At 31.2% G+C, this 22348-nt stretch overlaps 1 protein-coding gene across 1 annotated transcript in view; it reads left to right on the plus strand.

Annotated features, from left to right (window-relative positions):
* Positions 1-3864: 3864 nt before the first annotated feature.
* LOC129224986 (beta-alanine-activating enzyme-like) overlaps positions 3865-22348 on the plus strand; it is a 38736-nt gene continuing 20252 nt past the window's right edge. Inside the window, exons 1-6 of the mRNA XM_054859534.1 lie at positions 3865-4085; positions 5128-5197; positions 12508-12740; positions 14368-14557; positions 18247-18473; positions 21489-21601. Of these exons, the coding sequence (XP_054715509.1) occupies positions 3865-4085; positions 5128-5197; positions 12508-12740; positions 14368-14557; positions 18247-18473; positions 21489-21601 (1054 nt within the window). The remainder of the gene's footprint in view (positions 4086-5127; positions 5198-12507; positions 12741-14367; positions 14558-18246; positions 18474-21488; positions 21602-22348) is intronic.

Below are 22348 nucleotides of genomic sequence, written 5' to 3' on the forward strand. Positions count from 1 at the left end.
ATTATTATTATTACTTTGTAAAAAAGGAAGAGGGAAAAAACTTCAGCCGTTCGTAATTTTTTTTTTCATTAGTTTTTAACGGTTTGCGAACATTTTTTTTTTTTACAAGTTAACAAGAAAACAGCACTAGTCCGCGTGAATTTTTTTGAAAAGCTTTTACAGGCCCGCACATGTCAAAAAAGGTCGAGAGACACTGTAGAAATTACATTACTGTTTTTCATCAGATCGCAGTTCTATTGGTATGTACCTTAGCTTTTTTTTTTCTATCATATAGGATAGGTATAGTTTTGACATTAATTAAAATATTTAAGATCCTTTCAAGCTAATATGCCTATAACTAGTCGATTAAATATTTTGTTAAGGGTATATGTGTGACCGTAATTAATTTTTCAACCACTCTTACTCAAAATTATTATTTAATAATGATGATAAAACATAAGTTAAATTTGAAAGTCGATTAGTAAGAAATGCAGCAATAGAAATATTATGTTTATTTCTTTTTATTTCATTTACTTATTTTTGTTGTTTTTCAGACGGACCTTTTAGACGCTATTTGTCAGTTATCCATGTTTTAATTTTAAGGTTGCTTGAATTGTTATGTCAAGATGCGTATACTGTAATTAAAGTTTTTTTTTTTTTTTAATATTGTTGAATACCTTTTTATGCCTGTCCTGAAAATAATTTAATTCACCAAGCAAAACCATTTTTCACCGGGGTGTTTTTAGTGGTAAGGGGTCTTTCTCTTTTTGAGAGTCTGGTTGCTTAATGTTTAACGGTTTGCCACCCCTCTTGGAGGGAGGGGAATGGCACAGCTGATGAGATTAATATTTTTATTACAACATATTATTATTATTACTGCTGTTAATATTATTATCAATTCGATCGCTTAAGGGAAGCCGAGTGTTTCATTTAAAATATGCAGGGTGTTCCGTTTTAACCAATAATACCTTCATTTTCGCAACTGTTTGTTCAAGGTGCATACTTCCAATTGCAGAAATGTTCAAAATCAGATGCAGAGTTAAGATACTAAAAGTTTAGAGCGAAAAAAAAAAAAAAAAAAAGAGTCAAAAACTAAAAATAACTTTTTATACTGACCCTAGGTCTCCTAACTTATATTTAGGGAAATATTCTCAATTGAAATATATTACTAACAGAAACAATTTGACATTTATGCTACCAAAACTCAAGGAGATATTCAAGTTTAAAGTTTTAAGGGACCAGATAGAAATGAGATAGGAACTTATCGTCCTTTCAGAAGAATGATACGTTGTCAAAGTCAAAAAACAAAGTATTTATGTTTTTTAATGCTATTCAAAAACAAATGCAAATTTTATGCTGTGATACGCGAAAACACTACAAAACATTAATCAATTTGAAAAACCAGTTTTGCACACAAAAATTTTAAGCCTTTTTAAACTGCTATATTTTCTCTCAAAAGGTGTTATTGACAGTGAGTGTGAAGTGGTGTAAGTCACGAAACGCTGCGTTTCATATCTGGGTGAACATTGGTCGTACTAATGTCAAACTTTTTGTGTTGGAATTACATTTTAATGGTGATGACTTCCCTGAATATAAGTTGGAGAACCTAGGGCCCGTATAAAAAATTGAATTTTGTACCATTTGACTCATTCTTATTTTTGCTTCAAACTTTCAATTCCTTAACCTTGAACACTTTTGCAATTAGAAGTATGCATCTTGGACAAACGGTTGCAAAAAGAAGGTCTTGTTGGTTAAAACGGAACACCCTGTATAATCTATGTACACACAAACCTGTTTTTGTGCGGTCTTTCTTTTTGTACAATTTTTTTGTGATTTTTTTTCCCCCGCGATATATGAAAATTTCAATCAGATTGGGACTCAATTGACGAAATTATTTATGAAACAGACAAAATGTTTTTTAAAATGAACGATGTTATCTTTAAAACGAACAATTTGTTTTTATGAGGTTCTTATCCACCGCACAAAAACAGCTTTGGGAGTATTAAATCAATTGGTATAATTTTGTAGGGCTATTTGAAGTTTGTATTAACTGATTTAAGTATCATTTTATGTTCCTCAGCATTAGTTTATTAACCATTGTTTTCATCATTTTATCTGTGTAAACATACAAGGATCATTCTCCAGAAAACGTAACTTTTGAACGCAAATATTTTTCAATTTCGAAACCTTTTGTTTTCTTTTTTTTTTATTCTTACAAGAAAGTGTTACCTTCTAGAAATAACCATAAACAATGGCCCAGCTAAGTTCCAATTATTTTACTCATAAATAAAAGAAATAAAAATCATAAATTTCATATTATGACATACTATGTATATGTTCACGTTACACAAATTGTGCTTAATAGATTACTGGGAGTATACTCTCAGGAAAATTGATGGGAACATCACTGATTTTAATTAAACAAGTTATTAAGCAACAAAAACAGTCACACAAGGTGTATGACACGCCACGAAGGTGAGAATTCACATGTTGTGAACCAAAAATTTTCTTAAAAAAAATTAAAAAATTGTTGTCAGGTTTAAATAGATATATTTTTGATGACATTAAAAATCATCGTTAAATGAATTGTTCCCTAAAGTTTTTACTGTAAAAGCCGTGTGACAGAAAAGTTACACTTTTTGAAGAATGACCCATAAACATAACTGCGGGCCCACCCACTAAATTAAGGCACGAGCCGCCACTGACAACGAGTGCCGTTAAATTCGATTTTTCCGAGGTGGGGCAAAAAAAAGGGGATGGTGTTCTCTCTTATTGTTGTTTTCCAAAATTTGTGTCAGTTTCAAGCTTTCTTAGGTGAATTTAGGCAGTTACAGGCCCCTCCTAAAAAATTCTCCTATTTTAGGCTGTATTTGATAACGATAGAGGAAAAGGGAGGAGATTCCTTTCTGAAATTTTCTTGTGAAAAATTTTACGAACGGCTAAGAGTTTTTTCCTTTTTACAAAATATAACAATAATAATTAAAAATATATAAATAAAACTCAATTTAGGGTTGAAGAACTGCTTCAAAAAATATTAAGAATAAGAAAAGTAATTATTGTAATAATTGTGCAGAAATAAAAAACATTGGTGAAAAATCAAAGAAAACCTTTACCTCTTTACTTTAATAAATACATGAAGAAGGATGGGATATTTGTTTTCTATTATAGTAGTGTTTCCTTTTATCCCCTCTCTTTTTTGAGGAAGAAAACTTTTTTTTTAACGTGGCCGAGTAAAAACCTTGGCCAAATTTTTTTGCGGACTGGTGCCGGTCCAATAGGCGTGGACTCTAACTCATCCTAAATATAAATAAGCAATACGGAATCTTAAAGCAGAAAGCCCAAAAGGCTAAAAGTCCGGGAACGAAAGCATAAATTTGTGATATCCGCGATTTAACGTCCAGTACACTAAAGTCCCCGTACCTAAACTAGAGTCCCTATATGAAAACGTAGTTTTCAGAGACTCTAATGTGGGGGTTGGGAAGACAGGGTTTGGCGTCTGGTTACACATCGGTCAACCGGCTATTTTGCTCGAACATATCCATCAGAGCTCCATTTGCTATAGCACCGACTTAACTGTGACTTTGACTACAATTTGAAATTGTAAACAAAACAAAAAATTTTTCAAACCATGTTTCAGAACTCAGTATGCATTTCATAGCTAGTGTTCCAATCAAAAAGCTAAAAAATTATACCATTATTTTGAAAATATTTTTCTAATTATAACTGAAGCAAAGTGAAATTTTCGCAATAATGTGGATCATTTATATGTTTATTAAGAAATAATATGAAACATATATTTTTCTTTTAAAGCAGTGTGACAAATGATGTTACACTTCTTTAGCATGAAAGCACTCGAGTTGTAATTAACACAGATATTTGGAAACTATGCAGGGCATCCATACCTTAAAAACAATATATGAAAGCAATAAATGCTCAACTTCAAATATAATATATGCAGATGGCTTGAAGACGCATTCTATAGGCTATGAAGAATTCGAATCGATTGCTGAAACGATTTCTTCATTCTTGAAAAACATAACAACCTCAAGTGAAGTAGTTGGCTGCTTACTGAAACCTGGCCTTCTTCTTCCAACTTGTATTATTGGGTAAAAAAAAAAGATGCTTTGATTAGAATCAAAAATTTAAATTATTTAGGGTTAGACGGGGCAATTGTGGGTCAAAATACCATAGCATCTTAATATTTTCTTAGGTATGAAAAAATAAAATGATTTAATTTGGCATGGAGTTAGCTTACACAATTTAGAAATTATTCAAATAATCCTTTTACCTAAAATTACGTTATTATTTATTTTATTTAAATTAAATGAGTGACCAGGAATTACCCCGGATCGGGGCAAATATGGATCACCCCCTTTTTTTAAAGTAATCCATGTCAAAAATAACTAACTATTCTAAATTATCACTTCTTAGCCCGCTAAGAGACCTTTTAATATTCAGTAGGGTCAGGTGGGGTGAAATGGGTCATGCTGTGTATTTTTATTAATAAAAATTTTTGGTCTGGCTGAATTTTTCTCAAACTTTACACTAGTTATGAGGGGCTTTTTGGCTACAATTCTGATTTTTTAAAAGTTTCTGTGTAAATTGCTGGGAGCACTACACTGACATTTTGTTTCTCAAGTCACATGTGAATTTTTAGGAAGCCTGACAAACTTCTTAAAATCTTTCTATACATTCTTTTTCTCTTGAAATTCTCAAGCATTATCAGTTAGAACAGACTTTCATCTACAATTTGCAAAAAACAGGTAGAAAAAGTATCAACTCTTACTTTTTTTGTTGCTATTTTCATGTGGTGGGATGAAATGGGGCATAGTTAGACTTAGCGAATTTTAATTCATAATGAGAGTAAATTGACTTTCAAAATCCATAAATAGGTCTTAAACGGAAATTTAGAAGATTTTTACATGTAACAAAAATAAAGTATGTATTATTAATGTGTAGAATTCAAAAGCTAAACTTGCCATCCATATTTACAACCTATTACCTACCTACTCTTTCCTAATTCAAATTTTTTATTTATTCAATGAAAATGCCTGGGGTGTATGTAAGAAAAAGGGAAAAGAAAAATTCAGACTATGGTTTAGAGACTGCACTAATTTTAAGTTGAAGGTGATTTAGCAATTTCTGCAGCTGCAAGGAAATATATGCCAAGAAAAACATCGAGGAGATGGGTCTCCGGCGCACAAAGTCGAAAAGGTTGGTTAGACGTACAACGCTAAGTGAAGAAGAAAAATGTATTGCTTCAGCTCTACAAAGTGCGATTCCCCATTTGATAGAAAGATACAATTATGGTTGCTAAGGTATTTATAAAGACTAATTCTGAAAAATGCAATTGTGGCACTCTTGGCATAGAGTGAGCCAGTAAATTTTAAAAAACATCAGCATGCCACTTAAGTAAGAGAAAGCAAGAATTGCTCACGAAAGCAAGGGCCTGGACATCTTCTAAAAAGCAGCAACCGAATGAAATCGATGAAGAAATGTCTGAGTTACTTATGCAAGAACCAACACCTGGGATGTGAGTTCTTGTCTAATACACGGGCAAGAAATCATCAAAAGAATTTGTTGATCACTTGACATAAAGTTAATGACCAAGATTACAACAGTGTAAATTTTCTACAAAAAGCCAACTCAGGCAAATACTACATCTTTCCTGAGTAGGAAGATACAGACATTGTTTCTAGATGTCAAATTCTGAAGACATTGAATGAGCAGAATTCAATTGTTGCGGACATTATGTTTTTGAGTTTTAGTTCAAAATATTTTGGTGTTGAATATGTTAAAATAAATAAATGGTTCTTTGGAAACAATTTCTCTCAGCTATTGTACGTGTTTTGGTAATAATTTCTTAGTTATTGTATGTTTCTATTGCAATGACCCATTTCACCCCATTAAACCCCATTTCACCCCACCGTGGGGTGGAATGGGTCAGATACTTTAATTGCAATTTTCAGATTGTCAATGACAACAAATTTCAATGAGAAGCAGCTTAAATTAAAGGGAAAGAATCAGATGTAAAGAAGAAATTTTGAAAAAAGTTTATGGGTTTGCAAATGGCATCATTTAAAAAAATAGACAAAATCCGCCCCATTTCACCCCACCTGACCCTAAGTTACCGCCCTATTGCCAGGGCTAAGGCAGAAATATGTGACAAAAAGTTTTACGTTTAAGAAATAACACATTATAATTGAAATAATTTGATGTTACTCTTACTAGCCGACTACAATTGGCTATTGCTCTTTGCTCTAAGCCCACAATTCGATGAAGAAATTTCTTTAATAGTTGTATGCTACCTTCATCAATCATGTTTCTATCAACTGCAAGGATTTTTTTTTTTTCAAATTCAATTAACTAAAATAAAATGCACTTATTTCAAATTACTTCTAGAAATGTCTCGCTTGAACAAACTAAAGTTTCCAACACCTTGTTCCAGAAAATTCATTTCTGCTTTTTCTTTGTCCAAAATTTAAGTTACTTTCCCATTGTAGAATATGTTGCTTATCATCATACACAACAAAGCATATCTGATTTTCAAGTACAGAATGAATTCGGTTATAGCACCATCTTTTAACATTTTAAAAATAGGATTGTTTTTGCAATCGTGTTATTGCAAATTCTTCCTTTTTTTTTTTTTTTTTTGTTGTCATAAACAATTACAAAATAAGGTCATTTTGCATTTAAACGCTGTCTATATCATCTTGTTGAGGTACTTTTTTTTTGCAAGAAGGGTTTTTTTCATTGACTACATTTGTGAATTAGATTTCTCTTGCAGTTACAAGATAGACAAGCGAGTTTGATTTGCTATAACAATTTGTCTCCTTATTTGGTACTAATGTGATATGCATTAATTTGTTGCTTATTTTGCTTCTTAATGTGTGCCAAAAGTATCTTCAAAGCTGAAATTGATTTGAAGGGCATGATACTTAAGCAGCAATTAAAGATGATAAAAAATCTAATGTTGCACTTGGAGCATTAAAAATTTTTTTAAGAGATAGTTTGGCATAGAAAAGGATAAGTTGAAGTTAATACTTATATTATTCACTTAGAAATAAATAAGAAAAATATCTAAAATATCAGAAAATATACTGACCCAGAATTTTCCCGGTGACCCAGAATTACCCTGCTAAAATAGGGTATAAATCCGCATACTCTTATGCTAACTTTTTTTTTAAAAAGAAGAAAAAATGTTTGTAGGTATGAAAAGCTTGGAGCATTTGCTATTAAAAAACAGCACCAACAAAATTATTCCTTCAACAGTGTTTCACCAACACGAATCTTGAAAAAAGTCATGATTTTCCAAGGCAATCTTTTTTGAAGATGTTTTTATAGAAGTGTGAAAAGTATTTTTTCTCTCTTATTTACTTCACAGTGGCATTGTTTTTGATCTTAGTAATAGGAAAATTGAATCTATAAGGATGATTTAGCATACTTTAGTTTTTTTAAAAAAACATTTTTTAACAGTAAAAAGTTGGTGACCATTATTTACCCCAGAAAGAGAGTGACCCATGATTGCCCCTTGTGACCCTATCTAATGATTATGTATTTCTAACCAGAAACTGAAAATTAAATGTTAATAGTGTTAATGATTTTTTCCCCTTTTTTAACAGATTAGTTTGTTATTATATATTTTGACTGAACATAATTCTGAATTCCAGAGCATACTAAGGAAAAAAACTAAGATTATGCTTTTTCTGTACCTCAGAACCAGACTAACGTAAGTCACATAATCGCTACTTTTCAGAAGAGAGGAAACGCGTTCGCCTGTTGCATGCAAAAGATGGGGCGTGCGCTCTTTTAACACTGATAAATAACCAAAGAATTTTTATTTTTAGAATTACGTTCACATGGTTCAATTCAAAAGAGAATTCTACATGCAATGCACTAATAAACTGAAAATCGCAATTTTTGGACTTATAACTTGTCTGGTTCTGAGGTAATCGTTATCATTTATTATGTTGTAAATCTGAAATCAAGGGTGAATTGTACCAAATATGGATGATAGTTAATTGTCCTATATGAATTTCAAACCACCCATGGTATTTTGAAAGAAGTTCAAGTCAGTCTTTTCTACTGAATCTAAAATCATAACAAAGTGCCTCTTTACTTATTTTCTCATAACCGCGACATTCTTGTCTTTGCTCCAAAAATGACATTAAATTGTGTAAAAATGAAACTAATCCTAGAATGCTTTAGTAAAATGTTTTATAGTTGTAAAATAGGCTAAATCAAACTCTCTACCATTATTTTTTATTTTAATAATTTTTTTTGCATGGTAAATGTCATGCCCTAACCTAACCTGTATGCCCTAACCTAAAACAAGGTAATTCTGAAAAATCATTTAAAAAAAGTGTTTAACCTATTAACAACTATTGTGCAATATTATAAAATAAAAAAATCAAGACCTTTCAAGATTTGTGCTATTCAGAAAAAAAAAAAAATTGTCCTTTAATTTTCTCATTAATCCCTTGGCAAAGAATTGTCACCTATTTTAAAACTGAATGTTTCAATAATTAGTCTTCAATGTATAACTACCAATTTAGATACATAATTTCATCTTTTTTCCTTCCAACTTATACTTTAGTATCTTAAAGTCTTCCTGTGCATTTGCATTTCTGGATGTAAGACAACCCTTCACCACTTTATTGAATTTTCAGAAAAATGTTCCTATCCATACATTACTGATTGAAGGTGCTTTACATCAGGTAATATTTTTCATGTTTGTTATCTAAATATTTCAAAAATTATGTTGATTTCATTCAGTGATTCATGCTTTAGTTTTTTATTTATTACTCTTTTGAAAATTGTTTGAAGAAAATATATTTTCAAGATTCAGGCAAAGTCTGCAAGCAAAGGTCTACAAAAGAAATTTTTCAGACTTCTTTTGTGAATTACAGTTTTTAATTCATTATTTAATTACATTGAACAATTATAGTTACATCACTAAAGCTATTGTATGAATTAGAGGTCTTAGAAATGATTTTTAATGTTCTTTTTTTTTTTTTTCACACTCTCATACATACATATAATTCTAAAGTTTAAATTGAGAACGTTGGGAAAAATTAAATTGGAAGCAAACCTAACCTGGCAGCAATGTGAAGGTTATGCAGATCCTAATCACAACATTATACCACTACCAGGTTACCGTACCCCAGGGGTCTGCATCTCGAAGTCCAAATTGAAAATTTTGAATTAGTTTTTTTTAAATTAATTTAATTTTTCACATATTTTGCATAATTAGGGGGTAAAAAATCCGCCCGTCCCCTATCATTATACGTTGTTGGAAAGATTTTTTTTTTCTGAACAAGAAGATGTTTGTTCCATTTCTCTCAATTAATTAGAACGGAAAATATAAGTGATTCTAATTTAGCCAATTTTCAAGGTTGAATTTTGATTAGTTCCACACTGACTTTTCTGTAGTGACCTCATCTTCAGCAGACAGATGTTCATGTAAGTAAACTGGGGATTCTTGATTTGTTTATTGTGCATTTTAACAGAATAAAATATGCGACTTTTTCATTTTTCAGACAAAAATTTTCAAAAGTCTCACAGGAATATTTTTTTCTTTTTCTCAAAGGATGGCTTTTTGCATATTTTCATAACTTTTTTTTAACATTTTGGAGAAAGTTGTCATTATTGTTTATGGATGTTTTACTGTTCTTTAGGTTAAATTTATTGTGCTTATGTTAAATGATTTTCTTTTTCATTTTGCTGTATTTGCAATTTGGATATTAATTTGAAAGCTTCTTGGCAAATTTGGTGATAAACAATGTAATTGCGGAATTATTTTACATCTGAAAGCTACTGGTTATGTAATTTAATGCATTTTTTGTTTATTTGGCAAAATATTTTAAATTGCAAAGAATTGTATTTAGGTTTTTAAAGGGCCTTATAACGCAAATGGATTTTAGTGAGAGAATATGATTATTGATTATTTTGCATCAGGAGGGGGGGGGGATTTTTTTTTCATTCTAGAGGTTTCTTTTCCTTTTCTCAAGCAATAGCTTTTTTATAGTTAAATTCGTTTTCATATGGGGTACGGAATTTCTTTTTTTCCCTAGATGTACTGTATTTTTTAATTACATTGTGTGTTTTTCTGCTGGGAGAGGGAGGAGAGCAGAATTTTCGTTAGAAAGATTGGATCGCTAATCGGTTGGAGTTCGTTCGTTCGTTCGCTAATTGGGTGGCTTACTGTAGCTTCGTCACTTGGTGACTTTGGCGATAAACAATAGAGTTGCGGGATTATTTTACAATTTGAAAGCTACTGTTAATGTTATTTAATGTCTTTTTTGTTTATTTGGCCAACTTTTTTAAATTTCAAAGAATGTTTTATTTTTCTAAAGGTGTTTACGCATTTTAGTTAAAAAAAAATATTATTTTACTTCAGAGGAGGAGAAAGGATTCCTTTTTATAAAAGGACTTTTATTTTCTGTTTAAACGTTTTCATTAAAATGATCTTATTGCTTATCGATCAGAGTTCGCTTTGCTGGCTAATTGGCTGGGTTACGGTAGTGTAGTTGCTTGACGAGTTTCATGATAAACAATAGATTTTGGGCTTATTTACATTTGAAAGCTACTGTTATTGTACTTTAATGCCTTTTTTGTTTATTTGGCAAAGTAATTTTAATTGCAAAAAAAAAACATCCGCTTCACTCGCAAAAGGGCTGTAACTCAACTGTAAATATAATTTAATGTTTTGGCAAATTATTTTAAATTCCAAAGAAGCTTTTACAGGTTTTTTTGAAGGGTGTGTATGCATTTTAGTTAAAGCTAAATAATCATTTTACATCAGAGGGAGGGACATGGATTTTTGTTTATTAAACAGATTTCCGATAAATTCTCTGCATGAGCATCGCCGTGCAGATAGTGCTAGTAGTATATGTATGCAGTGGCGCCGACTCCATGGGACCTGAGGGGGCCCGAGCCCCCTCAAAAAAAATTTGAGGGGGCAGAGCCCCCTCAATAATTTAAGAAAATTATTTGTTATTTAATGCTTTCTAAACTCACAAATTTGTCTCGGTATTTTTTTATTTTCCTTGTTTGAAGATAGTTACCTTGTAAAATACATTCAGTAATGAGTTACAACAAATAATTTTTACAGTAAAAAGCAGGTTAACTGAAAACGAGTGGTGTGAATAATGACATTATTACGGTGCTGCAAGCGCTTAGAATTTGTCCCAGTGTGCGAACGTGCGGATAGTCTGTCCGATCAGCAATGGGGCAGATAAGCACCGAGATATTTTGGATGAATTGGATATTCGACTAGTCGTCAATGACTTAAAATTCAGTAATCCAATCAGGCGGTCGACATTTGCACCTTTCTAAAGACAGCCCAAATATTGGTATTTAAAGAGCATTAAAGCTGAGAATTAACTGCATACAAAATGTTAGATTTAAAATTTCAAAATATTAGTACTATTTTATTACCGTATTACTATAGTACTGAATTAGTTATTTTCAAATACTTAAATATTTTTGGGGTATAAGAACCTATAAAAACCCGCTATTTACTTACTATATTAACTTTATTAAACTAATCAACTGTTGGATATAATTTTTATTTAATGAACTCTGAGCCTTATTCAAAGCAAGTTTAAATTTATATATATATATATATATATATATATATATATATATTCACTATTCTGTAATAGTCTAAAAACAAAATTATTATACTATAAATTAAATTAACTTTTTACGGAAATACCGTACATGTGTTTTTTTTTTTTTTTTAAAGCCAAAACATGTGTCGGGTTAACGAGAGTAGAGTTTTCGGGCTCTAATGTTGATAATATATTACTCTAAAATGCTTAAAAAACTGTAAAACTTACTTTTTCCATCTCCAATTTAGAAAATTTCCCGGGGTTAAACCAGCGGTATGCCTCCCCCCTCCCAATATTTTTTGTATTTAGGCGCACTGGGAGTGCCCTTCCATGCAAGTCAAGTGCCCTACATTATATCAATGCCTAGCCACGGAACTGCACGACTTCCCCCAAAATATAACTGTAAAAATGTCCCACACTGAAGACAAGTGACATGATTTAATTGAACCAAAATATTTGTATACAAATACTTAGATTAACTTTGAAAACGCCATGCCACATGTTGTTTGTTTGTATAAATCATATACACCAGAAAATATGTAAATTGGCATTTTCAAGGTTCAAAAAATCTGAACTTTTTTTCTTTTTTTTTTTTTTTTGAAAAGTGAGGGTGTGGACGCCTTAGGATTACATAACCCCTGGATCACCGGTGACGTCTAGCCCCCTCAATAATTTTTGCAAGTCGGCGCCCCTGTATGTATGTGAATATAAATGTCGTAAGTGTGTGTGTTTGTGAGACTTTCTAGTGTAATTTTTCAAAACTTGAATGACTCGAATAATTTTCATTTCCCGAACAATTTGAGATATCTAGGTTGTGCTGTATATTACATTTGCGTAAAGCCTGAAAATATAATATTTTGATCACCTTTGCATATAATTTGTTTTATTATTAATAACGTTTGCTTTTTTTTAGAAATTGGCACCAAGTTTGTGTACTTGTTGGCAAGAGAAATCCAAAAGTGATCTTTTTAATTCATCCATTGTTGTTTTACAATCATTTAACTGTATGCATTCTCCATCCCTTTCTAAAAACTTTTGTCATGGGTCTGAGTTAGCATATGTGATACAGACGTCTGGTTCGACTGGAAATCCCAAAGTTGTTCAAGTACCTCATAGCTGCATAGTGCCAAACATTATTGACCTGAAGTTAGTTCAGTTTCATTGTTCTTTTTTTCCTTCATTTTCACTGTTTGACCTTTGTGCAAACATGTTTAACATAAATGTTATTTTTTACTTAGTGATTGAGGTGAATTTGTTATGCCTTTTCAATCTTGCTAAATTCGCAGATTGTGTTAAATTTTAAAGTTTTTTTCATTTTTGCTTTTGGGGCATCGGGATAGAAACAGCTTTTGTGGAAATCTTCTTCAGAAAAAGTGGGTCAAGCATCATATTTAAACTTATACTGTTTACGCCCCCCCCCCCCCCCCCCCCCATTTTATTCACCATTCCAGTGCCTCAGTGAAATAACACTTAGCATGAACAACTAACTACTTGTAGTTGGGGCAAACCTAACCTGGCAGCTTCATAATGCTGTGATTAGGATCAGTGTAGCATTCACAAGTCTGCCTGGTTAGGTTTGCCCCAACCATAGCCACACTGACTGTTGATTTTTAGTCTCCTGATTGAGTCTATTCTATATAGAGATTTAACATTACTGGAAGTTTTGTAGTGTAGAAAGAAAGTTTTTTTCTGTAAAAAATGGAAAATTCGTTTTTTACAATGAAAAATGTAGCTTTTTAATAGTTATACTTTCATGGAAAACAAAAAGTGTTAAATATTTTTAAATGTATGTGATTCATATTTTTTTCTCCTTAATTGAGATGCACAAAAAAACATCTTTTTGAAAAATTCGCTACTCTTTTTCATAACTGCTAGTAGCTTTTAATGTTCAAAACACCAAAAATTATCCACAACATAATTAACTAATCACCCAAGTATTGATTTTGGATGGGATGTGATTTTTACAACTTGTTAAATCAGTTCTTGGATTGTAATTTTCATTTTATTTTAAAAACAAACTGACATTTTTTTAATAGAAAGTTGTTTTTGTTAGTTTTTTATTTCTCAAGTTTGTTTCATTCGTTTATGTATGTGTGTTATGTGTATATATATAAAAAACACACATATTAACTGAAACATTTTCACTTATTGATAGGATTGATGTAGTTGTGGCCTTAATACAAATTGAGTTTTAGTCAGCAAAATAGCAAATAATACTTGATGTACTTGAAAATTAAATTATCATACAGCTTTCTGCATCAGCTAAATGTTTTCATGTGGCATACTGAACATCAAAAAATGCATGAAAAGAAAATAATCAGAATGCCAATATTTCTCAATTCAAAATTTTTAGTTTTTCCCCCAAGTCGAAATAAACTCTTTTGGAGAAAACAGAAAGAAACACATTTTTTCCTCGAAATTTCCATCCCCCCCCCCCACGTCAACAACCATTCCCATTTCTACTGCTACATCTACTAGACAAGCTAGATTTTTTTTTTTTTTCAAATTTTATTTTCAACATAAATGCTCCCCCCCCCCCCCCATCGTTGCATTCCTCTCAACTTCCCCTTTGTTTTTACTATTGTTTTAATGACAGTAAAAGAGGCAAAAGTTTTTGAGTGTATGAAAAGTAGAAACTATTATTGATTTTTAAAATCAAGATTTGAAATTTGTTTTGCTGCTTTCTTATTTTTGTATAAAATACTGCTTGTATGAAAAAGAGAGATTTCATTTTAAAATGTGAATGTTTAATGAATGTACATTTCTTCATTAGGTCTAAATTTGATGTTGCTCATGATGACATAATTTTACAAAGCTCAAGCATCACATTTGACCCCAGTATCATAGAAATATTTTTGGCATTTGCGGCTGGATGTTCGTTGCTCATCGTTCCTGACCACATCAAGCAGGTCCCTAGGAAACTTTCTGAAATGATTGTGGAAAAAAAGCCTACGATTATTCAGGTTTAATTTTCTATTTATTTATTTTGCTGCATTATATATAACAGGGCCCGCATTAAGCATATGACACAGCTCCAAATGTGATAACTGAATTCAGCACAATTGAGGCAGTGAGAAGCAAAGGAATGTAAGTGGACATTTTCAAGTTTTTAGTAAACATGTTTAAAGATAACGTCCTAGGCAGGCTTTCATTGAATTTTTTTTCTAATTCATGCTGTACAGTAGCACCTACCAGGTCTACTAGTATTGCCTCAAGACAGAGGCGAGGTTCTCCTACTATTTGTACTGATTATCTGCAAATTTTTAATTTTTCCTCTTACATCCCTTTGCTTCTCACTGCCTCAATTGGCAAAGTATTGGCAAACAGAAAAATTCTTAGAAATTTCCACAACACCAAAAAAAAAAAAAAAAAAAGGTAAAAAGGGGGAACACAATGTCTTATGTAATGTGATGAAGCGTTAACTAAACTTAAATGTGGTGCTGCATATTTAAAATACAAGTACTTGCATTATGGTTTTTATAAAGTTATTACTTTGTTTTCTAAATGAAGTTTTCTTTTAAAAAAATAAACAAACAAACAAAAAAATTACAATTGAAATTTATTGAAATTAAGTCTCAGGCTTAAGAAAAGCTTTTGAAATTTGGTTATGGCTTTTGAAATTTGATTCAGTTGTTGGCTATCAATGTGAAATCCCAAAAATGGACCCTGTGCATCATGAACTGATCAAAAGCTTTCTTGTGACTTAATTCTGTATCTCAAAGTCAGAAAAACATAAATCAGGTTATCTCTACTTTGCAAGAGAGTGTGAAAACTTTTATCTGGTGCATACAACATTTGGGACCCATGCTCTCCATAGCATTGGTAAATAATTATAAAGAAATTTATTTTATAGAATTGCGTTTTCATAGCTCAATGCGGAATAGGGTTCTACATACAATGCAGTAATAACCTGAAAGTGGTAATTTTTTGACTTATGTTTGTATGGCCCTGAGTAACAGAATTGTATCTTAAAAGTTTTCTGCTGCAGTTAAAGTGAAGCATTGTTACTGCTAAACTTCCTGAGACTCAAAATCTTTTGAGCATACATGGTTTTTTTTTTTTTTTTTGCAAAATTAATGGAATTTGGCGAATTGCAGTCTTTAGATCCATGGAATACCTCTTTTATCATCATTCATCATTGGCCTCTTTTTAAGGTTTATAGCGGAAGTACAGGAATTTAATAAAAACTCAGGCCTTTTTAAAAAAAGAAAGAATGCATTTTTTCTCAGTATGTTTTGAAGTACCTTCTGTTTGAAAAATAAAAATAATCATATTTTTAATAGCAAATGATTGAGTAACGTTCCCGGTGTCATCAACAATGAGACTGGTGCCATGACATGATAATTTGATGATATTTTTTCGGTAATGTTCGACATGCAGGGAAATGCTTTATTTTGACGAGGCTGAACTGGATCCGGTAACTTAACTGTTTTACTGGTAAGACTCATTTTAGGAGATTGAAGAAACAAAAAAGAGGTCAACAATGAACGCTATCTACTGGAGTTTAGGGTTAACTCACTGGAGATAGGGAAATTTCAACTATCAAACTATCACCAAACAGGCAATTTCTTTGTTCAAATGTAGAAACAATTTTCACCCGTCATAGTATGACGGGCGATGCCAGTTAGTTGCAGTAATATCGTAAAAGTACCTAAGCTCTAGTTTCCACATGCAAGTAAAAGAGCACATATCTTCTTATCACTGCGCAATCGTTCTATATCCTTTATAGGAATGAGATTCTTTTCATTCTAACTATTTATCCAAAAAAGAAAAGGAAGTTTTGTAATCTGGCTGATTGAAAAGAGTTTCCAACCTTATTCATGGCCTGGTAATTAAAGCTAAAATTCATTTTAATATTCTTTTAGTATATTAGTTTTTCAAGAGATTTTTCCAAAAATTTAAGTTTTCCTTATTTATTTATAACTTCCTCTAATTAAAATTACAAGGAACTAATACAGAGGATCATGTGATTCAGGAAACAAAAAACTAAGTCACTATAAATTTAAATGCTACAAATAGTTTTGATAGCTTTTCTCACTTCTTTCTGTTGATTATAACTAATTTCTATAGTTGTAAAAATTCATTTAAAAATCTACACATTTTAATGAAATGGATTTATTTAGTCAGGGGTAACCCCTCTCCCCCCACCCCCAAGAGCAAGTGCGCACCCTTCAAACTTTCAAAATAAATTTCACTATTTCTGTTCTCTTCAAGATAGATTAATTTTCTAGTCTAGGAATATTTTTAAGGCTGGTACCTGCTCGGAAAGGCATACAAATATATTCGCTTCTTGTATTCACAATTTAATGGTATACTAGCTGCGTCGCCCGGCTTTGCACGGTCCACCTCAAAAATAAAAGTTATGTCAAGTGATGCGAGTTCAACACTCAGGCTTGAACCAAAACAAAAAAAAAGTCAGTGAAATTGTGCGGCAGATTGTGGAACCCCCCCCCCCCCCCAAAAAAAAAAAGTAAAATTTTAAATCCCCTGATTACAGGAAAAGCCTCAAAATCAAAAACAAGAATTTTACCTGTTCATATTCGAGGAAAAAAAAAGCAACATCTTTTATCTCAATGATTTTCTTCACGCTATACATTTTATACATTTTAATAAAAGCGTTGTTGTGGAAAGTTGAGAAGAAGCACAGAATAATAATTTGAATGGAGGAAAGCCTTCGAAAAATAGGGATTTTATGTCGAAATCCCAGCTTCATAATTAATAGTTTTTAATTGATATCTCCGCTAATTATTATCGGAGGATTATGTTAAATAGCCAAACATGAAGACGGGAAGATTACGAATCCATCAATATCTGGTTCGATGGTCAGTTCACTGTCGTTCGGGAGAAGAAGCTTGGACATACATAGATACACTCAGTTTTTAATTGTATAAGAGATAATGAGAATTTCCTTAATTCTTAGTAATGTTACAGTGACAGAACAGGCATAAAATAAAACAGTGGTTATAAAACTTATTCTGTCCTGAAGTTTCAAAACAAAAACTTCAAAAAGAAAAAAAAAGAATATTAATTCAAATATTACAGAGTGGACATTCAACAATTTAAATTAACTATCCGGATAAAAAAGACTTATCTTGTTTGTTGATACTATAATTAAAAAAGGTAAGCTAAGCACCGAAGTTACACTACATAGGCTTCTTAACAATGCTACCAGATTCAGTGCAGTTGTTTCATTTTATTTTCAAAATGGCTGCAACAGAGTGGGTAATTTGAACCATAAATTAACCCTCCTAGTGGCGGGACCACACCCACTCAATGTTGCTTCAAATTCCTGTTTCAAAACAAAATATTTTAATGCATTTCATAAATTATTTGTGTACAAACCATTTATACTTAATTGTACAGTTGAGTGAATTATCAATTTAAAGAATGTAATTAATTGGTAGTAATTATTAACATTGATTTTTAAAAAAAAATCAGAAATGTCATCCATGATTTATACTATGTTAGTGAGGATGAAACATTTGGAAATTTGGGAGCTATTTGCTGCTTCATAAAACTATTTGAATTAACTATTTTGACTTTTCGAATGTAAATTTCTTGTGGCTGTTTTACTAATTGATTGTTAGAAGCTTTTTTAATGATTTTGTATTTATCAATATAGTTTTTTCCCCTCTCTTTCAAACTTTTATAGGGAACACCTTCTTTCATTGAAAGCTTGGGAAATGAATTTTTGAGAAAGGTTATTCTATGTAAAGACTCTTTTGTCCTTGTTTTGGCATTTGGTGGAGAAATATGTCCTTCTCGGAAAAAGTTACGGAGACTGAAATCTTATGAAAATAAGACCAAAATTTTTAATTTATATGGTCTAACAGAGCTATCTTGTTGGGCTACCAGTTTCCTTTTGGATTTCAGAACTAGGTATTTTTTCTTTCTTTTTCTTTTGAAATTTTGATTTGTTTGATGAATAACTTATAGCATTCTATCCTGGGCAGGTAAATGGCTGTATCTACAATTTTTTTTTTTAATTTTTATCACCTATTTTGCTTTAGTTTTACTGCACAATCATGCATATTTACTTTCTACTGAAAACAAAGCATTTCTTTAACCAGTGGTCAATGATCAAATTTGAATATTTTTCTGATATTTGTGAGAAATCAAAAGTGTGTTTCTTCATGTAAACTATCAAAACGTATTTTAGCAAATGCTGCCTTTGACCTTCCCCCAGCAGTATATTGCCGTGCTGAGAGCAAAAGTCATATATATCTACATCTGAGCTCAAAATGAGAAATATCAGTTTAAAGTTGTGTGCCTCCATGTATTTGATGCGGATGTAACTTTTTCAGAATTTCTTTAAAAATATTTCCCATTCACAAATGACCATAAAACATTTTACTTAGGTAAAATATGTGACAAATCACTTGATGACTGTTACTCATTTTTGATAAAAAGGGCAGATACAACTTTTGTGCTTAGCACGGCAGCGTAGCCCTGTTTTTTCTTCAGTGAAAAAACTTGCTAGTTATTTTGTTCTTCTATTATAACACGTTCAAAAAACTTGAACAATTAAACTATGCTTGAAGCTAAGTGAACATTTCTTTGAAAACATTTTATTTGTGTAAAAATTTAACTTTTCCACACTGCGAAAGTATTGCTTATTTCAGGAGTGTAAGCCAAGCCAGTAAAGTGAACATTATAAATTTCTCATAGTCATCAAGCTGATTCTTCTAAGCTGATAAGCTCTTCTTAAATTTGTCCTATGCAAGTACTGCACTTAAGACCATTTTCCCCAAAACTTTTGTACAAATGATTTTGAAAATGAACCTTTTTTTTCCAAAAAGGGAACTTTTTTTTGGTGTAAAAAATCTACATGCACAACTTTTTTTTTTTTTATAATGCATAACATTTTCACATAAATCCTTTTATACAGGTTTAATACTTCCTTCATACTTTTATTTTGTGCTTATTGCTTTATCAAAGTTTTCCTGCATGAATGCACAAAAATAGTTATCTTCACAATTTTCCCGTATCTCCCCAAGATGGTAAGGAAAGCTAAGTGAAGAAAGTAAAAAAAAAAATGGGGGGGGGGGGGGGGTTGTAGAAGTCTGGTCATAGATTTTTCTTCCCAATTTTGCATTTTTTAAATTTATTTTTGCTTTTGTATTCAAATGACTCACTAAAAAGTTCAAACTTTTGAAATGTCGATAAAATGTAAATACTGATGCACTTAATTGAACACATATCTCTACCCCAGAGCTAGACTGACGCAAGTTCAAAAATTGCTATTTTCTGTTTATTAGTGCATTGTATGTAGAAACCTATTCCACATCGAGCCACGTGAACGTAATTCTTTAAAAAAAAATCGTTTAAATTTTTTACCAGGGTTAAAAGAGTGCGTGTCCCATCCTTTGCCCGTACCAGAAATAAGTTTTTCCTCTCTCCTGCAAAATTACCATAAAGTGACTTATGCCCTTCCGACTCTGTGGTACAAATATTTCACACATATATTTTCATGGACTGCATTAACATTAGCAAGATTAGTGAGATTTACGTAATTTGTACACATCTGTTTCTTTCTGTCATTTTAGAATATTTGTTGCTCTTTGCATGATGTACATTTTAAATAATAGAAAATATTCTCTAACTTATATTGATATGCATGCATTTGACATGAAACATGGCATTTAAAGTATAGGGAAATAAAGAATCAATGCTGTTTTTTTTTACTTCACCACTTATTGATAGCTTTGAATTTGAAATCTGAGTAAAACCTTTTACAGTTATATGAGGTTGAAATAATTAAGTACAGTAAATATTTATGTGTTGGTGTGTAAATCCTTGTATTACAAATTTGTGTGTTTTCCAATAGTTTTTCCTAAACTAAATTGATGATTACTTCCAGAATTTTTACATCACTGGAAAAAGTGTGAGTTTTACTTAGAAGCAAAAGTCTCTCAATTTTATATGTTCACCACATATTTCAACTTGAAGTATCAATTTCATTTTATTTTGTTGCTACAATAATCTTACATATTTATAATCTTATGTTTGTCATTGGGTATGCCATAGCCAATATACTTTTTAAAATGTGTGTATTTTAGCCCATCGTCCCCCCCTCGAGAGGTTAATTGGTTAACTGATACCCCCCCCCCCCCCCGATTTCTTTCTTGAAAAAAACATAAGTTGGCACTAGTGAACATCGATATTACTGCAAACTTTGAAATTTGAAGTAAAATGTTAATGATAAAGCCATTTTGTTCAATCACTTTCAAAACAAAAAAATGAAAGTACCTTTTTTAGGTTTTTGTTTTTCTTTCTTTTCCTAAATGAACTAATAGGTTTTTGAAAGAAAATACTTAACCAAAATCATTGACGGACTTTCTGATAACAATACATTTATCAAGAACTTATCTTCTTTTTTAAGTTGGAATTTTCAGGAATTAAGAAGACTGACACTTAAAAATTAAAATATTAATAATAATAAAGAAAAGAAAATTTATAAATTTGATGATGGATAATGAAATACTTTCCTAATGGTTCAGTCGAGTTCTGAGGAAGAAGCTCCTGAACGTGAATTTATTCCTTTTGAACATGCAGTTCTTAGCAATCGGTTTCATATACGTTTTTTATTTAAATATTTGCTGGCTTTTTATTATTTTTATTTTATTCTTTGAATACTTATCGCCCCTCATGGATTTATCGCCCCAGGTTAGAAATCACTGATCTCAAAATATTATTCAATGCAAAAATAATGTGTAGTTGTTTAAAGAAAACAAAATTGGATCAGAATGTATTTTCCTTGTAATAAATACCTGTTGGAAATGACAAACAATACTGTGAATGTGTAGTATATGAAGAAAAGTCACTATTCTTAGACTGTTATTATGAAAACTGATTTTTTACGTGTTTTAATCTAATATTTAAAATTTCTTTTAGTAATGAGTCGGAAGAAAATAATAGTATTCCTTTGGGGTATCCTCTTCTGGATACGTGCATTGAAATACGGAATGAAAATGGTGAAGAAGCTGAAGAAGGGGAATTGTTCATTGGTTTGTTGACTATTGTTTTATTTCATTATCTAAGTTTTTATGCCTAATATTTAGAAGTTCATTTAAAGTTATATTAAATGAAGCTTTTATGGGAATCACTCAATTAGAAATAATAAGTCAGTTTCAGTGATAAAAATTGTTTCTCATTCTTATGCAAAGATAAATGTAAATTAATTTAAAAATATATACAATAAAACTAAATTCCTACTAGTTGTAGTCCACATAATTATAAATGCCTAATGCTAAGTACTGGGTGTCCTGAAATAGACTGACTGTTTTCAAAAACTTTTTTAACTGGAAAATGGTTAATGATAAAAAAAATAATTCCTGCAGAAAATTCATATGGTAGGCCATAAATTTTCTTTTTCACCGTTGCAACTTTTGGTTCAAAAAATTTCCAATAGATGGTGCTGCAGATAGTAAGCCTTTAAATCATAAAAAGATAGAAAATTACATCACACTTTTTCAAAAAATGTTTTTAATGAACAGAATTACATAACAATATTTTCAAAATGTCTACTGTCAACTACAATCAAATGTCGCAATTAAAGAAAAAATCGTTGAATTTAAATTCTTCCTTTTTGACTTATGGGCTTACTATCCGAAGTGCCATCTGTTGAAAAAATTTTAACTAAAATTTGTTACTCATGGGGGAAAAAATTATGACCCATTGCATGAACTTTCCGCAAGAATTTGTTTTTTGTCATTAACTGTTTTCCTGTTATAAATTTTTAAAAATGGTCAGTC

The sequence above is a fragment of the Uloborus diversus genome, chromosome 6, assembly GCF_026930045.1.
Source record: "Uloborus diversus isolate 005 chromosome 6, Udiv.v.3.1, whole genome shotgun sequence".
NCBI lineage: Eukaryota > Metazoa > Arthropoda > Arachnida > Araneae > Uloboridae > Uloborus > Uloborus diversus.